This window comes from Pocillopora damicornis, chromosome 13 (genome assembly GCF_964200805.1).
Source record: "Pocillopora damicornis chromosome 13, jaPocDami1.2, whole genome shotgun sequence".
Lineage (NCBI taxonomy): Eukaryota > Metazoa > Cnidaria > Anthozoa > Scleractinia > Pocilloporidae > Pocillopora > Pocillopora damicornis.
Window position 1 is genome coordinate 19,455,584 of NC_142682.1, and position 19,702 is coordinate 19,475,285.

Below are 19,702 nucleotides of genomic sequence, written 5' to 3' on the forward strand. Positions count from 1 at the left end.
AGATGAACACTTTGGCTCTTGCCAAAAGTTCTCTTTATTTGCCTCCACAGGTTGTTGGCAACCACTTAACTTTTCTTGTTTAACAAAGCCTGTATAAATAACTAATTTTTCTTTTACAAAATTCTTGCTTCTTTACTAACGTCCCAAATGAATCAAAGGTTTGGTGTCCTAGATTAACATTAATTAAGCTTCTGCTTCTCTCAAAAGTTAAAATAACGAATGAAAAGGATAAAAAAAAAGGTTAATGAAACACAAAATACTAAGAACTAATTAACTCAATGCATCATTTATCGACATTGTAAGGAGTGTGACATTCAATTAAGTCAGGATATAGAAGAATGGAGTTTCATCCACCTCTGTTCTATCAAGTTCAGATGACAAACATTTTCGTGTCAAATTTTAAGCCGACTGATCTAAACTAATCACTCGATGTCACCAAGGTACTAATGCATGATCGCAAGTGTCTTAAAAGACCTACTTGGGATTTTTCTTTTCCAGTCGTTTGCTGTCGAGTAAGCTCCACCATCTTTGTAAATTTAGATCGTTAATTAATTTTGTCTGGAATGAGCTATTTAGGAACCTGTGAAGGACCAATTTGTTAAGTTTTTGTGCGAATAACAGTAATCTATTTTAAATTCAAAAAGTTCGAAAAATTATGCATATATAGCATTGTCTATCACTGAAAAAATCTTAGATGTAACTCATTAATTTTTAAAAGGTGTGTTGAATTAAAACAGAATTTGTCACGTTCTAGGTGAATTTTGGCGACAAATTCTGTGGTCGCTCTAGATCACTAACACTTAATCATTATGATAAGGATGAGTTACAGAACATTGCATTAATTAAAGATAACAAACATGAATTTCAAATGCCACAGTTGATAATTCACATGTTCGTTTCCAATTCTTGGCCTCTGTTTTAATTTAAGTTTTAATTACCTGCTCTGGGATGAAATTGGGAAAGTGAGTTTATTTGAAAATTTTGCGGTTCAGGATTTTCATGCAAATTTTTGTTTCCTTTTCTATGAAAGTGGGGGCGTTAAATGGTAGGTTGGGCTGTGGAACAAAATAGGTCATGGGGAGGGTTAACGCCGATTCAAACTTTAATTTAGTATATTGTAAATATTTATAAGTTATCTAACATTTAACTGAAAGGGCTTCATTACATGAATTTCAAATGCCACGGTTGATAATTTACATGTTCGTTTCCAACTCTTGGTCTCTTTTTTCATTTGCTCTAGTCACTTTGTGTCCTTCAACAGCCAGATCGGAACCTTGGATACGTCTCTTTTTCCACCAACACAGCATTCTGTAGAATTCATTTCGAAAAGCTCGGTTAGTGACAGCGTAGATAAAGGGGTTAATTGTGCTGCTAAGAAAAAGAAGTTGTATCGCCGCCAACTGTATGCCTCTAGGGGCTGTCTCGCGCGAAAAGCGCATCCAAAACAAAAACGCCCACATGGGAACCCAACTTAGCAAAAAGCCAGCTATGATAAACGCTAAGGCTCGGCAAACCTTAATCTCTTGCACCGAAACTTTTCCAAATCTGTTCACGTTCGTCTCCAGCGAAGGCGCAACGTCATTGTTGTGTTTAAGGGTTTTAGTGAAAATTTTATAATAGCTATAACAAGCGATGGAAAGTGGGAAGACCAAACTCAGCGCGAATAGAACACAGTAGTGAGCGAATCGACCCTCTGCTGACATAAAAACCACGCTGCAAACTGCGAAACCAGGAATGAATTCAAAACTGTTAAAGTTTGTTATTTGCCCCAAAATGATGTAGAGCGCTATGGTTATCCACAAGCTACTCAACCAAATTTTAGACTTGCAAGGTGAAAATATCTTATTGTAGCTATGAGTTTTGACAATCCGCATATATCTGTTGAACGCCGTCAAACCCATAGTCGCAGGAGTTACATATGTGATGAATACATCAACAAACCCTTGAAACCAGCATAAGGCGTCGCCGAACATCCACCGACCGGTGATCAAAGTTGCCGATGCCAGTGGCATTTCTACTGTTGCACAAAGAAGATCGCTTGTTGCCAACGCAATGATATACAGATTGATTGTAGATCGAAGCTTAGGGTTCCTGTACACGGCGAAACATACCAAAGTGTTCCCTATTACGCTTATTATGTTCATTGTGAGACATGCAGTTGACTCGACGATAACAACTGCTAGGTTTCGCTCTTGTAGCTCCAGCGAAGTCATCTTTATATCACAAAGTAGGCGGATAATGTAACAATGACACTTCGGTGGGTCTTCATAAGCATTATTTTTTAAAATTAGATTGCTCTGCAGGAAATGACGTCATTTGGGAAAGCAGCCAATTTAATTTATCCACGAAATGAGATCCAGATTGAACATTTCCGCCATAAAACTTAAATTTACAACAGTGGTCTCGGTGTTGTGGCTTGAGTGTTCCAATCTGCAAACATTTATCAGATTTAGAAGAACGTGCAGAAGAAGGCAGCTATAAACAGTTCTTTTATAGACATGATATGTTTCATTCAAGATTACTTTTTCTTTGGTCAGCTGTCGCGCGATATCAAGGTTGATTAAACAAAACTACATGGAACCTCACGTAGTTTAAAGATGAAAAGCTGTTTTGTCTGTTAACCATAGAGACACTACTACGATTATCTTGTTCACTTTTATTACATCAGTGAACGTCCTTTCGTTTCCAAGTTGTTACGATCACTTAGCATTTTTATGATAAAAAAAAAAATTAATCAGCAGCTGACCGAAATCTGAAACGTGTTCCGGCTTTTAAAGATAAAGTTCAATCAAATGACCAACGAAATATCAATGTTACATGTATCCTTTATGGATACTATTTATTACCAACATTTTACTTCCTGCAACTGCAGCTTCGACCGGTTCTGTACCCTTTTTTTCAGATTTTTCTTTAAAAGAAAGAAAAATCCTTTGAATTTTGAGTCGTTTAAAATTTAACAACTCAAAATGTTCCCACGCACTCTTCAGTAGAAGCCTCTCATATGCATTACTCGTTCAATTACTCGAACCGGAAAGTTCTACAATGATCAGTTTTACCTCTTGTCGTGTTCTGATGGACGTGTTATTTATCATCCTTGAATAAGAAAAGACACTATGTTTTAATTTCCGGCCTTTCAAACCTGAGGAAGTTTGTCACAACCATATTAACGCGCAAATATGTTTTTGTGATAATGTCTTGATTTGCTGCAAACTTTTTGATCCATAATTCGAGTACTAACAATCTGGCAATACTCTGAGTATATGAAGTCGAATGGAATCACGATCGAATATATCCTTGAGAGAGTGGGCGAGCTAATAACACTTATAACTCCCAGAGGTTAAAAACATGTAAAATCTCTTCGTGAGACAAGAATATCATCGGACAAAACTGTTGATAAGAGAGTAGAAACGTTTTAGCAGGAGGGTGTTATAAGTTGATGTCAGTCCAAACTCTCTCATCTAATTTACAAAGGAGTGTATGTTAGTCTAAGACGGAGTATAAGGGAAAATAAGTCATCAGATATTAATTGACAGTGAAAGTCATATTGCAACTTTTGAAAGTGCAGATGTCTACGATTTTTTCCATTAGTGATTGAAATACACTGTAAATAGCCATTTTGGGACTTTTTGAGGTTGGAAGTGTTAAAGGAATATTATTCTATGGTAAAAAAATTGGGACCAAACATAAAAGTGAGAATGAAGAGGCTTACCATTCAACTCATCTCGAAACCGACTCATATCAAAAATAAATATTGTCAATTATCGATTTTTAATTCTGGCTAAAATATCTGAGAGCTCCTCAACAGAAAAGCAATTTTTTTGTTATTCATTCCTGATTTCTTTCTTTCTTCCTCAGTTTTTTCGTGTTTTTGTCAAAGCAGAAGGTAATGTCCTTCGCAGCCGATACAAGGTCCCATCAGGCAATGAGATCCCTCCCCTCCCCTTCCCCACACAGGAGAACTCATTTCTGGGCGAGATCAGATAACGACTGTAAAGGAGACTGGGTAATATTCTGCTACAGATCATTTCCTTAATTCTCATAACCAGGTGACTGATACAAAAGACAAAGTCAGAAAACAAAGACATCAGACATTTCATACAAAATCTCTCAGCACACCCTCACGGTATTTCTTAGTCTGCTTTCTTATTTCGTTCCAGATGCTTTTTAGTAATATTTTCCCTATTATTTATCGCTTTTAGCTCTGTGGATTGGTTGTTGTCTTTTGCATTTTGTCTTTGAGGAGGAAAAACGGGACGTTGAAAAAAAGCATCTGTAGTTGATGGAAAACAATAAGCAAACTAACTAATCTTCTCCTGTCGAGTTTCAAATTTCCTTTGGATTAAAAACTAGTTAAAGCAATGTGGTACCAGATAATTTCAATTAAACTTGGGCTTTTTCGTGATGGCACTGCATTTTCGGACCGTTTGTTCATGACGGCAGCTTCTAAATTTATAAACAGCTTCCATCTGCCGTTTCTGCCAAAACAAATTTCACAGTTTTGCTAAAAGGCTTTAAGTGATATGGGAAGGAATCTCTAGTGTGCTCGTTTGCTCGCTAAATTTTTTTCCCAGCTCAAACGTTTCCGATTTGAAAATCAGGCTGAAAAATAAGGAAAAAACAATATTCATTTGGAATTAAGTTTTAATCACCTGCTCTGGGATGAAATTGGGAAAGTGAGTTTAGTTGAAAATTTTGCCGTTCAGGCTTTTCATGCCAATTTTTGTTTCTTTTTCTTTGGGAGTGGGAGCGTTAAATGGTAGTTTGGGCTTGTGAAACAAAATAGTTCATGGGGATGGTTAACGCCAATTCAAACTTTAATTCAGTATATTGTAAATATTGATAAGTTATCTAACATTTAACTGAAAGGGCTTTATTAATTACGCCTGCGATATAATTTGCTTCCCACCTGTTTCCAATGAAAGGATGAACAGGTCCTAATTCATATTCAGATAGGTAACTGAAGCCTCTCAGAATAACATGACAATCACTCACTAATAAAATTGTCAAGCTTTCCTAGAATCCTGCATTGATGTAAAAGGAAGGTTTTGATATAGACTTAGCATCTGTTTTGTTTTGGTATCAATGGTCTCAGCGGAGGAGGTACTGAGCTCGAAAGAAGAAAATGTCGTTTTTGTTTTAGTTAAGTTTAATCAGGCGGGGTGAGAGGTTGCTTTTTGATCATGCCTTCGATGCGCCTACCTGATCGAAGCTTGGTAGCTGTCATCTTCGAGGCGATTATTTTCCTCACAATGTGCGCCGTAAGTGTCACAGGAAATACTCTGGTGCTTTTGGCTGCGTACAAAAGCCCTAAACTGCGATTGACCACGAATCTGTACATCATAGCTCTGGCAGTGAGTGATTTGGTCTGCGCAACTGTAGAAATGCCGATAGCTGCAACGACAGTAATCAAGGGAAAGTGGAACTTTGGTGACGGAGTATGTCAGTTCCAAGGTTTCGTTGATGTATTCGTTACGTATGTGACTCCTGCGACAATGGGCTTAACGGCGTTTAACAGATACATGCGGTGTGTCAAGACCCACAACTACAACAAAATATTTTCTCCCCGAAAGTCTAAGATTTGGCTGACTTGTGTCTGGATATCTTTGGCATCGTATCTCGTCATCGCCCGAGCGACAAACTGGAATAAGTACCAGTTTATTGCTGGTTACGCCCTATGTAGCGTAACTTTTACAACAAGAGAAAGAAAGTTTGTTCACTACTGCATCGTTTTCGGCTTATATTCCCTCTTACCGTTTTCCGTCGCCTGCTTTAGTTATTGGAAAGTTTTCTCCAAACTCCGCCATCACAAACGTCAGGTTCTTCCATCTCTTGAGAACAGCGTGAACCCTCAGAGCCGATTATCTGCACATGAAATCAACATAAGCCGGGCGTTGTTGTACGTGGCAGCAGGATTTTTGTTCTCTTGGATCCCACTGTGGGTTTTCGCATTTTGGAAGCGCTTATCTCCAGAGACAGTTCCCAGATTTGTAGAGTTAGGTGTCGTCCTTATGTTATTTTTGAGTGCCACAATAAATCCTTTTATTTATGCAGCCAACAGTCGCGTTTTGAGAGGAGAAATTGGCAATTTAATTTGTTGGTGGAAAGTCAAAAGGAGTACAACGATAAGATATGATCACGATAAAAACGCTAGACAAGAAATGAAACAACTACAGGTTCATGAAGATCGCCGGTAACAACGAAAGAAGTACGGGTCCACATCTAAACTGAACGTTTGTTTCTATTCAAACAGTCTATGCCCGTCGGTAAGCAATGCTCAATATATACGAAAGCGAAGAAATACAAAACTGAAATACGCGATTTAAATTTATCTACCCAGCCAACTTTACGGGAGGAATTGCATATAAATGTTTATGAAGTTAAATTTACTGAATTGACGCAAACCAATGATAAAGCTAACTAGGGTAATCCGCTGGGCATGAAACGACAAGTGAACTCTCTAAATGAGTATTTCTTGAAGCTGATTATTCGAGATTCGCAGTAAATATATATTAACACATTAGTTCTTATGGAGATCATACCTCTACATTATTTACATTCAAGCCTTTAACTATGACGTTTCCATGAACATGGTTAATAATGAAGAACTGTTAGCGTTGGTATAAGTAAACACAGCCTCCTTTGTTGACTTTGACTAAGCAAAACCCACAAGTAAAGTAAAACCAAGTTGGTTTCATTCGCCGAAATTAAAACAAAAAAAATCGAGTCTGTTAAACGCCGACATACTTGCTGCCTAATTATAAACGAGGTTGTTGATGTTTTATTTAACGTTTAAAATCAGAAGAAATCAATGAAGATTGGACATCTAGATTGTCAAGTAAGTTTTTATCTCACATAAAATTAAAAAATCTATTAAAGTGCAAAAAAAGAAGAGAGAAGTCTGGCCGGATGTTCCATTTCCCTATGCAAACACGGTCACTGAATTTGGAGAGAGGCGGCTTTAATTTGTGTTTGTGTTAGGACCACAGTAATCGCTGGCCCGTATGTCACGATTTATTGCAGGATAGAGGCCGCTTTAAGGTAACTGTCGCGAGACCTGAACCAAACTGAGTAGTCACAAAGTCCAATCACAAAACAGGAAAATATCAAAGGAAATACAAATAACGGTGAGCGCATTAAACGGCAGGTCCCCCAGTCGGGTATCATGATCTTTGAAATTCATTGATCCAGCGCATGGCGCGAATTTTTTCACCAATCACAGAGCAAAGGAAGGTTGAACCATTACAATCCCTGATTACTTTCAGCCGCGAATCGAAAATTGCGCTTTTTATAATTAAATAAAGCAAGCATAACAATATTGTTATTAATACCTGTTTACGCGTATGAATGAAGTTCAGTGGTCAAAGTTGCATGAGTTAAAGAAACAATGTCTCAGTTCGACTTAATTGTAATTCATTTTGGTGGTGTTTAGATTCGGTCCAGTTTTAGAGGCATCTTTCTTCTCACTGCTACCCCTCTCTTAGACCTTTTTCGCGGCTGTTCCACCATCTGGTTGTTGTACTGCTTTTGCTCTCCCAAGTACAGTTCCATGCATCGGGTGGTGATCCTGTCTTGTCTTGAGGTGTTATTTTCATAGCCTTGGAAGGTTATTTTTCTTTCCCTGTCAGTCCATAGCCGCTCACAGTTTTGTTCACGATTTCACTTTTCTGTTCATTTAAATTCCGCATTGATCCGCTTCTCTACTTATCTTCTGACTGTTTCCGTTACTTACGGGAGGACCTTTTCTTTCTCTTAGGTTCAATCATTTCATCCACTGATTCATCTCCAGGCGAGGCAGACCTGCCTTCATGATGTCGTCTTTTTCTCTCCGTTAGGGGTGAGGATTCTACATAAGTTACTCGGGGGGGTCCGTCATCTGATATCTCTAGCTTCAGATCTTTCATCTCTACCTCTTTTTCGTCATACTCTGCACCTTCGTTTCTCTTCTCCAACAGTTTCCCATTCAATGGATTCTCTTTTTGCAGTATTTTGAACGTTCCTTGCGATACCGGAAGTCGTTTCTCGTTTCCATTGACACTCTCAAGCTCAAACAGGAAGCAGCCAATGTTCACACTGTAGGAGTCTTTTTCTGACTGCTCTAAATTGGCGATGAATATCACGAACCTCTTCAAGTTGTAGGTGGGCATGTTGTTCCACACAGTATTCTCGTCTCCTCCGCTTGGCCTGGCGAGACCAAGTTGATGGTGGGAATGCCACTCGCCAATATGACAAACGCCTTCACTTTTTGTCATCTGCGAACCAATCTCCTCCAAGTAGCTAATATCTTGGTAGAAAGAAACTGAAGATCTTCCACAATTTTGGCCAGGACCGACAACAAACTGAATAACAGCGGTGTGTTTGTCAGCCCACAAACCAAACAAATCTCCACCAGTTTCGATGTTCGTTTTCATGAGCACCCAAGCGCATAGCTGTTTGAAATCTTCTTCATAGATCACAACTTCAAAGTTCCTCGGATGGATGTCTTCCTCCCTTGAGCTAAAAAAGGCCATCACTGCAAATGAAGATTGAACTGTCGCTAGTTTGAAATGTAGTTCTGGTGACAAACAATGCGCCTTTTTGAATATCGTAATTTCCGAGAAATTGTGGTGTAACCGTAAACAAACTCGATCGAGTGATGACGTAACAGATCTAGACGAACTTTCAGGTTATGCAGACATAGGTAAGAATAAACGTTTTCGGCGTTGTCCTATTTTTGCTGGTGAAAGAGGCTTCGAAACTACAATTCTGCTAATATTTTCAGTTTCGTTACATCCCTCAGGCTAATATGATGATTCTTTTGTGAGATTTTCCTGGAAGAAACGGAACACTTGAGTGAATGCTTCCGCGTGACCAAAAATAAAGTAATTAAAATAAAAAAAATCCACATGATGTTTTCTTTCTTTGAAAAGAATGAAATGATTTTCGTGTCCAGCCACAAAACTAATTAAGAGTTTCTGACACCCGTAATAAAACTAGTTAGAGAATAACGCAATACATTATTTCAGAGTCGGTGTGAAAAATTAACATACTTGCATTTTCTTTCTGAAAATTCGAAAAACTCCCGCCGGATGACAACCAGGTAAAAACAGACCACAAAGTAAATGAATTTCACAGCTTTTTACATTTTTTTGAAACAGTCTCATCCCAGAATCTTTGCCGATTGATTATGCAGCTCTGTCCACAACAACAAACCTTATGAAATTGTGCATGATTGTGTGACAATCTTTTCCTGTTTATTCTTTATATTAGTCACGAAAGCCAAATATTCCAACGTGACGTACTGGTGTCGAATTTTATGTAGCAAAAAGAGGCTTTTTTATGACTTAAGGTCTTGTTTTTAAATAAAGCAATTGCCCAAAAAAATTGCACAATTTTTATTTTATCTTACGCATTCGGTACTCTTTGGGAATTGATATAATCCAGGTTATCAATAATTTCACTAGGTACAGCTTCTCATATTTATGCTGTGGAGTAGATAAAACTTTTCTTTTAAAGTACCTCGATTCAGAGCTTAATACTAAGCATATATTTGGTATTAAGAATCTGGTTGCTAAAGATGCAAATTTTAGACAGAGCCTTATATTTTAATCAGGGTAAATTACCGTAGGCCCTTTTTTATGATATTACTGAGCAGGGGGCCCTTTTCGATTAAGTTCTTGAGAACAAGCATTTGTTAACATATTGCCCAATCACAAAAAAGTAAAATGTCACAATGAGCCAATGAGAACTCAAAGTGAGAACATATAACAAGACTCGAGTGCAAGAAAACGCTGGTACTAAGTCGAGATATTTTGCATTGACTGTTAAGAGAGTTACACGAGTTCTCTTAACTTTCAGCTGTGAAATGGAAATTGCACTTTTTGAATTAAGCAAGCATAAAGAGTACCGTTACAAAGAGCCATGTTAGTTTGAGTTCAAAGTTAAAAGTTCAACTTGGTTGTAATTCATTTTGATGGTGTTTTGTTCTTATATTTGGTGGGGCCACCTTTCTTTCCAATGCCACCCTTTTCTTCGACTTTTTTCTTGGCTCCTTTATCAGCTGGTTTTACTGGTACTGCTTTCCCAGGCACAGAACTTGACGGCGGTGCTCCTGACTTGCTCTTAGGTGTAGCTTTTGTAGCCTTGGAAGATTTTTCTGGTATTGGTTGGCTGCTTCCAGCTCTACTGGCATCATTTTTCTGCCCTTCCCTCAGTTTGTCCTTGTCGCTGTCATGTGGCTTTACCTGCTTGTTGGCACCACGATCCGACCTCTGAATCCTAGATTTGGTCTGTTTATCTTTCATAGGCGTCTCCCCTTGCCCCGACACATTTTTGTTTGATCTTGACGTTTGATCCTGATCAAGCGAATTGAATGCTTTGTTCGAGTCTTTACTAGGAGGCTCCGCGTTATCTGCTGATTTTTCTCCTTCTATCTTTGCTTTCCCTCCGTCTTTGTTTGACACTTTACTTGACTTTCCTTCTTCGGTCCTATCATGGGAGGCGTTGTGATCATTTGCATCACCCTCTGGTTTTCTACTGTTAGGTTGGGTTTCATGTTCCTGGTCTTTTTCTGGAAGCTGTTGGTCATCTGTCGAGTTTTCGCCTTCTACTTCACTTATGTTTACATTTCGCTTGCCATCGTTAGACTCTTTGTTTGATGTTCCTTCTTGGGTCTTATCATGGGAAGCTCTAGTGACATTTGCTTTACTCTCCAACAATTGAATGCCAGGTTGATCTTCATGATCCATTTCTTTTTCCTGAGGAAGTGGATCACTCGCTAGGTTTGTTCCTTCCCCTCCACTGGTCTGTGCATTTCCCTCGTCGTTTGTTAGCAATTCGTTTGAGTTTTCTGCTTGGCTTCCGTGAGAATCATTACCCTCATTTGAATCACTGGTGGCTGTCTTGTGGGTGTCTTCTGCTCTTGTCGACTTTCCTTGTTTGGGGTCATTTGCTTCGCTTCCATGGGAATCATTAGTCTCATTTGAATCACTGGTGGCTATCATTTGGGTGCCTTCTGCTCCTGTCAACTTTCCTTGTTTGGGGTCATCTGGTTGGCTTCCATGAGAATCATTACCCTCATTCGAATCACTGGTGGCGGTCTTGTGGGTGCCTTCTGCTCCTGTCGACTTTCCTTGTTTGGGGTCATCTGGTTGGCTTCCATGAGAATCATTAGGTTCATTTGAATCACTGGTGGCTGTCTTGTGGGTGCCTTCTGCTCCTGTCGACTTCCCTTTTTTGAAGTCATCTGGTGTCATGTTTTTCTTTCCCTGAGTGTTTTCGTTACCAACGGAACTAGCTCTGGCGTCTTTTCTCGATTTCTTATTATTCTTTTTTCCTGATTCACCTTCAGTTTTAGGCCTCTTGTTTCCCGAGGAGGAGGATGTTTTTGTGACATAAGTTACTTGTGGGGGTCCCTCAGGAGATATCTCCATCTTTAAACATTCCATACTTATTTCAATCTTGTCATGCTCTGCACCTTCGTCTCTCTTTCTTAACAGTTTCCTATTCAATAGATTCTCGTTTTTCAGTATCTTGAACGTTCCTTGCAATACCGGAAGTTGTTTCTCTTTGCCATTGACACTCTCAAGCTCAAACAGGAAACAGCCAATATTCACATTGTAGGAGTCTTTTCGTAACTGCTCTAAATTGGCGATGAATATCACGAACCTCTTCAAGTTGTAGGTGGGCATGTTGTTCCACACAGTATTCTCGTCTCCCCCACTTGGCCTGGCGAGACCAAGTTGATGGTGGGAATGCCACTCGCCAATATGACAAACGCCTTCACGTATTGTCATGTGCTCACCAATCTTCTCCAAGTAGTTGATATCTTGGTAGAACGAAACTGAAGATCTTCGACAATTTTGGCCAGGACCGACAACGAACTGAATAACAGCGGTGTGTTTGTCAGCCCATAAACCAAACAAATCTCCACCAGTTTCGATGTCTGTTTTCTTGAGCACCCAAGTGCATAGCTGTTTGTAATCACTTTCGTAAATTACCACATTAAAATCCCCTCGCTGCGATTTGGATGACCCGCTCAACCACGACATCATTGTGAAAAATGGTTTGACTGGTCTGAAGCGTTTTTTCGAAGACCTTTCGCTTACGATCTACGCGTTATAAGGATTACTGCGGAAGTTGGTTTTCCGGGAAATTATACCGTGACTGTAAAATATGCAAAAATATCGCTTCCTTACAGCTTCAATAAACTTGTTGGCACAAGATGTATCGTTACCAAACAGGCTACGTTACTGATTTTCGAAAATTTGAGCGCTCTATTCTTTCGTTATGACTGACGAAAGCTTAGAAACTTCAGTTTTACAGTTTCTTTTAGTTTCGTTGGGTTCATCATGCTAATATTATGATTCTTTTCTTGGAAAAGGCTAAAAACTCTTGCATGAGTTTCACAGCGTGACATGAAAGAAAGGAAGGATTTGTTGGATCCTGGTTCAAATTTCTTTCTGTTGAAAGGATTCAACAATTACTTATGCTTACCGAAAATCAATTGATCGCCTCACACACGAGTAAAACTGGTTAGCAAAAAAACTCACTGCTTTATTTCTGATGCAGTGTTAAAGATAAACTCATTGTGACATTTTTTTCTGAGAATTAGAGACACCCTGACATGCTTATCAAAGCAAAGGGAGGAGCAAATGAAGTTGACAGTTGTCTCCTTTTTCTTAGAAGAGTTTCACCCAGCGCTGATAGCTGATTGAGATTATGCTATTCTACTCGCAAAAAAATCGCAGGAGACTGAATTTAATCATGTGAAATTCGTTATTCTAGGCTACAATTCCCCTGCTTTGAAATTCAGTTAAAGTATTGGGGGGTTTCTGATGAAGAGTTTCACGACCACGGCCTACTGGTCTGTATCCAGCCGGATCAACTCAGTCAGCGCGTTCAAACCCTTACGTAGTTTGAGAATTGAGTCATGAAAGAACTGTCTGACCCTAAAAGTGTATGTAAGACTTGTTATCTTGACATAACTGTTCTATGCCCATAGTTGTCTTATAAGAACGTTCAGGATGCGCTTTTAAATTTCAGCTGAGTACTTTGTTATATTTTAGAGAAAATGTCCTCAGTTGAATTTTTTCATTTAATTTGGGAAACTGTATGCGTGTACATAGGGATGACGTTGAACATATGCCATGATCTACAGCTGGAGAACGCTCATAGCTTCTGAATTATAGCACAATGCACAGCACTTACGCAGTTTATAATTTCTTATAAGTATTTGGATTGTTTGTTATCAACGATCTCAGGCCGAAGAGTTAAATTATATCTTACATATTTACGGGTAATATTGCGGAAAATCTAGCTTCGATAACTTTCACGGGAAAACGACATCATTAAGCTTCATAGTCTTTCGTTGAGGGTCCTCGGTTCCTATTTTCGTGCGCCGAAATCTTAAGAGTAGAACTTACTAAGATATTGCATGCATCGAACAAAACGTGAACAAACAGGGTGAATGTTAGTAGTATCAAGCATGAACTTATCTTTCGACTTCTCAGTTTTTTTCCGGGAACGCTATAGATACACTGTCTCTAAAAATAGAAAGTAACACAGACAAAGTTGACAGTTGATTGCGTGTTTTCTCAGAATATCTTCACAGCTGGATCCTGGGTGAATGATTGACATGCAGTTTAACCTACGAAAACATTTCCACGAAATTATGCTTGGTCATAGACAATACGTTCTTTGAACATTGTTTCATGGAAACCTTACGTTTTGACTAATATGAAATGTGGAGGAGATCAAAGAGAGGAAATCTGTTAAAAGTCAGAGGACAGTAGTAGTTCATCTTTAAGACTGGATTGAACAAGAAAGGGGAGATCATGTCATCCAGAAAAGGTTAGCTCAGAATGGCGAGAAGTGAAATGCTGTTTGCAGTGCTCTATGAACGAATGCGATGAAAGCGACTGGGTGATGTCTAAAATTTGGAGTGCTTTGTGTCGCTGCGTTTTAAGATGCCACAGCGATATTGTCTGAGAAAGAGGTCACCACCTGTCTGTAATAAAAGCCATTAAAACCAACAACTCGAGAACTTTCACATTCATATTTTTGTATAATGCTCGAGGGTGATGCAATCAATGTGACAATTTGTTCCTTCTTTTCTTGGAACTGCGGTGTGATGGTGATCGCTTATAAGCATAAATTACTCCATCATGAAAAAAAAACCAGCAAAAAAACAAAACAAAAGAATTCAGAAATTAAAGTTGTTTCCCTTAGCTCTCCTCTCGAATTGGTCCTTCAGTGAGAAGAAGAGTCACAAAAGCTTTGATGAAAATAAACTACTTGGCAAAATTTAAAAAGGATGTTCCACTGTCGAGGACGGTCCAAGAAGTCACGCAACGCTTACTATCAAAGAAATGAAAATAACTACGCTCTAAAATATCAAAAGAATGCTATACTAATGGTTCACCGAGTCTGGAGGTCATTTTTGAAATTAAGATACGTCTCCTCACTGGAAAGTACCTTAGACCGAGTATGGAAAAGATGTGATAGATCCAAAATGGCGTTAGTGCGGAGATATATTTGTATAGTGCACAACCAATCAGGGAGGGTGATGCAATCAACATGACATTGTGTTCCTACTTTTCTTGGAACTATGGTGTGATAGTGATCGTTTATTAGAATGAATTACTCCATCATTAAAAAAAACGAACAAAACAAAACAAAGAAAGGTAGGAAATTAAAGTGGTTTCCCTTAGCTCTCTTCTCAAATTGGTCCTTCAGTAAAAAGAAGAGTCGCAAAAACTTTGATGAAAATAAACTACTTGGCAAAATTTAAAATTAGTGTTCCACTGTTGGGGACGGTTCAAGAAGTCACAAAACGCCTACTATCAGAGAAATGAAAATAACTAAGTTCTAAAATATTAAGAGAATGCTATACTAATGGTTCACCGAGTTTGGAAGTCATTTTTGAAATTAAGGTGCGTCTCCTGGTTGGAAAGTACCTTAGACCGCGTATGGAAAAGATGTGATAGATCCAAAATGGCAATATTTTCAATCTATTGTATGTAGCGGAGGGCCCCTTCCTGTGTTTCTGACAGAGTTGAGTGTGACGGGAACGCAGATGCAATGTTTGAGTGCGACGGATCTACAGATGTAATATAATTAATTAAAGCACTAACAGCATTTTCAACATTATTCCCGCCGATCATTATGTAGTCTTCCCTGTTCGTGGAAACACTTGCATTGGATTTTGGAAAATTATAAGGAAAGGTAATTGTACATTCTCTTCCTCGGCGGCGAAGGCTCAGAGTGATGTCTCGAGTGTCAGTACTGCGTCGCATCTTGACCTCGCCATCGGCGATTTTCCTTAGTGCGTCGAAAACATATCTAAGAGCGGCCTCTCCTGAGTCTCCGGTATACCACTGTTCAGTTGTCACGCTTGTAGGGTTACCACACATTTCTGGAAATGGTTGATCAAAAAACTTTATGCGATTGATTATCTCCCTGACTGCTGTTTCTAACTGGTCACCACCAGTCATTGCGTAGAAATCTCCGCTCTTGAACAAGCTCGCATTGGATTTCGGAAAGTTCGATGGAAACCTGATTTCCCAATGTTGTCCTTTGCACTCGAGAGTCAACGTGACGTCATGGGTGTCCTTTTCTCGACTTATTCTTAACTCACTATCAGTGATGTTCCTCAATTCTTGGGAAACGTATCGAAGAGCTGCCTCTCCTTGATCACCAGCATACCACTGCTCTGCATTTATCCGTGCCGCGGGTACAAGATTTCGGTCAGCCCATGTTGGTTGCTCCTCAGTTATTGCTGATATCATAGCTTGGACGGCGGTGTTGATGTTGTCACCACTGACTATTTTAGAGAGTTCTCCATTTGACAAGTTTACTTCAGATCTAGGAAAATCGGGTGGAAACCTGATTTCCCAGTGATGTCCGTCGCGCGTGAAACTTAACGTGACATCATGTGTGCCTTTTCGTCGACTCATATTCACTTCACTATCAGCAAAGTTTGTCAACTCGTCTAAAACATGACGAAGAGCTGCCTCCCCTTGAATGCTCTCGTACCACTGTTCTGTGGTCACTTGTGCGGCACCACCATGAATCAGCGTACCTTTAGGCTGGATTACTGTTGATATCAGCGCTCTGACGGACGTGTTTATAGTATTACCACCAACCATAGCGTAAAACACTCCGTCAACATGCAAGCTGGCATTTGAAGCTGGAAAATTCGATGGAAAACGGACTTGCCACTGTTTACCATTACACTGGAAGCACATGCAAAGATCCCGGGAGTCTTTATTGCGACTCATATCCACCACACTGTCGGCAATTGCATTCAGCTTTCGTAGTATGTACTGAACATCAGACTCCCCCTGTGTGCTTGCATACCACTGAAAAGTTCCCTGGCTGGCGCTGGACAATCCTTGTTTAAAGGGAACCACATCTGAAAGATATGAGGTAATACATTTCATAACTGTAGATAAAAAGAACAATACACTAAAAATCGAAAAGTCCTCAGCGCTAGAAAACCAAAAAGAAACATCATTATCCTTGATAATTACAGAAATGTTGGCCTAGCCTTTACCTCCACAGTGCAAAATGTAAAACAAATTTTGGTGATAATGGTTCCTGGCTACCTAGCATAGGTTAAAGATTGATTATAACTGAATTAGAGAGACGTACTTGTCGTTAGACTGCTGTGGGTAACGGAAGCGGAAGAAGCATCCAGCATAGCATAGACCTGTGTTGCTTTTAGTCTTCTGAGAGGATCATGGTTTGTACAGGCATGAAAAACATCTTTAACATGTTTCCAAGCTGAAGACTGTTTGTTCTCGTACTTTGGGTCACAGGATGGACGTTTTCTTTGTTTTTGAAAATTCATGATATCTAGGGGCTGAATGAAACCGTCTCGTTGATATGGGTATGAGTCAGCTGGGTTAATCAAGCAGTAAAACACCATCCCTAGCGCCCAGATATCCACTTTTTTCAAATCGTCCATGGTAAGTTTATTTCTTTGTACCATTGGTTCGCGCAACAGAATCTCAGGTGCCATGAAAGCAATTGTCCCTCTGAATACTTGGCTTGCGTTAGGGTCACTGAGCCCATTTGTCTGCAGCCACTGAGAACGGCTCTCGCCAAAATCAGCCAATTTACATACAATCGGTCTCTCTGCCTGAATTCTCTTTAACTGACGCCTGTCTTGAAGATTGGAGTAATGCTGATTGGAGATCAATATGTTGATCGGCTTTAGGTCGCGATGAACAATTTCATGGCCATGTAGATGTGCAACTCCTCTGGTGATATCAACTGCTATCTTTGGAATTAGATGATCAAATCGATGTTCTTCAGATTGTGGCACTCGAGCAATCTCCGAAAGAAATTCGTCCAAAGTGCTAACCTTCCTATTTCTTTGAAAAGGCTCAAAATCAAAAACCACGTACTCCATGATAATAGTTGGAGGGTTTATGCAAATACCATAGATTCGGACTATGTTCTCATGGTTGAGACTCTTTAATAACAGGGCTTCCTTGATGAAAAGCCTCCTGGAGTCATCTCTCATGGCCACTGAGTTGTGCATGACTTTCATCACAACATGATTGGTCACATCTGGCTCGACACAGTTCGCTAAATAAACTGTTCCAAACGAACCATGTCCAAGAGTTTTACGGATTTTCAGTTTTCGATAATCCCATATCTTGATTTCCAATTCCTCACCCATTTTGACTGACTCTTAAGTTACTTCCCTGTAAAATGAGACAGAGGCAATTCTTTTCATCCAAGTTCTGCCGGAAAGGAAATACCAAGGCCACAGGGCCAACATAGGGATGCATTACTTTTATGTTAGTAGGAGAGACTGTACTCCTTTAGTAATGATAATAAAATGCTGAGTGCGATGAGATGTCACTACGGTACTCCCACGAGTGAAACGAAAATATTTAATTTGTTTTCATCAGGAAGCGCGATGTTCGTGAGTTAAGTTTCGAAGATCGCTATGGCGCTAGGGGCAATTTGGCAATAGCAAAGGTTTTAAAGCAAAAACTAAATCAGATGTAAGTGTCAACCGAAAAGCATAACTTATGTGATTGGAATGTTTATATCATATTGCTTGACTTGCTCGCTCAACCTTCCTATTTTTGAACTTACCTTTATTTGAAACTAGAGCCTTCTTTTCCTCCGCAAATTTCCTATTTGTTCCAGTTCCAGTCGATGTAATAGTCTGTTTCATTAAAAAAGAAATGCGAACGCTCTTTGCATCAAATGAATGAATACTGTTTACAGCGGAATAGCGACTCATCGAATATATTTGTATACCGGGCTGGCTCGCCTCCGAGGATCATTTGGTCTCGGGTCGCTTATAGTGATTATTCTGTTACGGTCCTCTACGCTGTTTCGCGGTAAACAACTGTGGCAATAGTTTATTTTGGTTCTGTGATTTCTTTCACGGCAAATTTTGCTTTCGCCAGAAGCGTTACATATTTCAAAGGTCTAATCACAATGAGCAGCTTTCTAATTTCCTAGAATACCTGAAAACAAAGAAGACCTGTCATTTAAAATACTTGAGAGGGCGGAGCAAAGGATATTGACGGTCAGTTCCGATGTTTCTTAGAATCTAGTCGACGCGAGATACAACATTAGGACAAGCAAGGCATCTTCGAGAAATTGATTGAGATCCCCGATCAAACATACATTCACTAGCTCGTTGTTGGCTTGTGTGTAGTCAGTAAGTTTTTCATCAGTAATCCAGGCTACCAGAGGAAATCGAGGAGAACATCAGCTTACAGCCTTGTCATAGCATTAAGCTCTTAAAACGCCGATAAAAGCACAAAGATGGAGAACATGACAAACAAAGAAAACTTGTTCTTCGACCCTGCTACAGGAAAGCTTTGCACTTCAAGACCAGCAAGTGATAAAGCTATAGCTGTGGACATGAACAAACAAGGATCTGGTGGATTTTTCAGCTTTACCGTGAAGGAAGCAAGAGATTGTTTCATGTCTTTGACCCTGCTTAGTGATGTTGTTGAAGAGTTTCCTCACAACCAAATGGAGAATTGAGGCTCTACGGTGGACCTCTTATCGTAGTCTTTATTAGGAGCAAGAACTTTGCATAATTACATATGGCTACTGCTGGGTTCAGTTCTGACTGACTATGATTTGTAAAGGTGAACGAGAGACATTGTACTGTGAAGCATCTTAAGCTATCAATAAGAAAACGTATTTATTTTAGACCATTTTAGTCAGGATAATCTCTCCGATTTTCACCCGCAGTAGGAACTATAGCGTTCTTTCATTGTGTAGTGAATCACTGTAAAACTATTTTTCCAAAAGGAAAAATAAATTGTAGTCTTCAAGCGAATGAGGGGAAATTGCCGAACATCATTAACGATGATTGACAACAAATGGCGTTGTGCTGATCTTATTTGGGAACTGAGAACTGAGAACTGGCAGAGCAAGAGCCAGAGAGAGAGAGAGAGAGAGAGAGAGAAAGAGATGGGGACATCCAATTCAGTAATCTGATGTTATCATTTTGAAAAATATGATATTTTCATAGGATTTGCTGTTTTCTATTAAAACAGATTTGGTCTGAAATAGAATAATAAATAACGCATATTAGAAGCGAAAACCTTTAAGAATTATAAATACATCGGAAGAAGGATAAGTGTGAACGTGTTGTTACTGAGAATGACTTTGCCGCGTGCGAACGGCGTGGGTTGCCTGATCGAAATTCTAAAACAATCAAACATCCAAGAAACTTCAT

The 19,702-nt window shown here is 39.4% G+C and overlaps 5 protein-coding genes across 6 annotated transcripts; 1 reads left to right on the plus strand and 4 right to left on the minus strand.

Moving 5' to 3' along the window:
* Positions 1–12: 12 nt before the first annotated feature.
* Positions 13–2,407, minus strand: LOC113681887 (putative G protein-coupled receptor 45). 2 transcript variants are annotated; one of them, XM_089191525.1, is made up of 2 exons: positions 1,942–2,315; positions 1,080–1,308 (listed from the first exon to the last, which is right to left on the minus strand). In XM_089191525.1, exons 1-2 carry the CDS (start codon positions 2,211–2,213, stop codon positions 1,194–1,196), a joined length of 387 nt encoding a protein of 128 aa, XP_089047651.1. In that variant the 5' UTR covers positions 2,214–2,315; the 3' UTR covers positions 1,080–1,193. The 2 variants fall into 2 exon arrangements, with proteins under 2 accessions (XP_027054819.2, XP_089047651.1); XM_027199018.2 differs by having other exon boundaries at positions 13–2,407.
* A 2,540-nt stretch (positions 2,408–4,947) lies between these two features.
* LOC113681897 (histamine H2 receptor) lies at positions 4,948–8,559 on the plus strand. The gene has a single exon (XM_089191526.1). The coding sequence runs from the start codon at positions 5,181–5,183 to the stop codon at positions 6,192–6,194; it is 1,014 nt and encodes a 337-aa protein (XP_089047652.1). The 5' UTR covers positions 4,948–5,180; the 3' UTR covers positions 6,195–8,559.
* On the minus strand, positions 6,459–8,507 carry LOC113681898 (uncharacterized). The gene has a single exon (XM_027199029.2). The coding sequence runs from the start codon at positions 8,505–8,507 to the stop codon at positions 7,722–7,724; it is 786 nt and encodes a 261-aa protein (XP_027054830.2). The 3' UTR covers positions 6,459–7,721.
* Positions 8,560–9,356: 797 nt separating the features above from the next.
* On the minus strand, positions 9,357–13,534 carry LOC113681896 (uncharacterized). Its single transcript, XM_027199027.2, has one exon. It carries the CDS (start codon positions 12,027–12,029, stop codon positions 9,942–9,944), a length of 2,088 nt encoding a protein of 695 aa, XP_027054828.2. The 5' UTR covers positions 12,030–13,534; the 3' UTR covers positions 9,357–9,941.
* A 955-nt stretch (positions 13,535–14,489) lies between these two features.
* Positions 14,490–18,473, minus strand: LOC113681909 (uncharacterized). The gene is made up of 3 exons (XM_027199042.2): positions 18,091–18,473; positions 16,630–17,690; positions 14,490–16,390 (listed from the first exon to the last, which is right to left on the minus strand). Exons 2-3 carry the CDS (start codon positions 17,663–17,665, stop codon positions 14,988–14,990), a joined length of 2,439 nt encoding a protein of 812 aa, XP_027054843.2. The 5' UTR covers positions 17,666–17,690; positions 18,091–18,473; the 3' UTR covers positions 14,490–14,987.
* Positions 18,474–19,702: the final 1,229 nt, after the last annotated feature.

Coding starts and splice junctions, on each gene's coding strand:
- LOC113681887 (XM_027199018.2), bottom strand. CDS start 2,213: ATGACTTCGCTGGAGCTACAAGAGCGAAACCTAGCAGTTGTTATCGTC.
- LOC113681897 (XM_089191526.1), top strand. CDS start 5,181: ATGCCTTCGATGCGCCTACCTGATCGAAGCTTGGTAGCTGTCATCTTC.
- LOC113681898 (XM_027199029.2), bottom strand. CDS start 8,507: ATGGCCTTTTTTAGCTCAAGGGAGGAAGACATCCATCCGAGGAACTTT.
- LOC113681896 (XM_027199027.2), bottom strand. CDS start 12,029: ATGATGTCGTGGTTGAGCGGGTCATCCAAATCGCAGCGAGGGGATTTT.
- LOC113681909 (XM_027199042.2), bottom strand. CDS start 17,665: ATGGGTGAGGAATTGGAAATCAAGATATGGGATTATCGAAAACTGAAA. Junction 16,391..16,629: donor CCACAGCAGTCTAACGACAA/GTACGTCTCTCT, acceptor CATATCTTTCAG/ATGTGGTTCCCTTTAAACAA.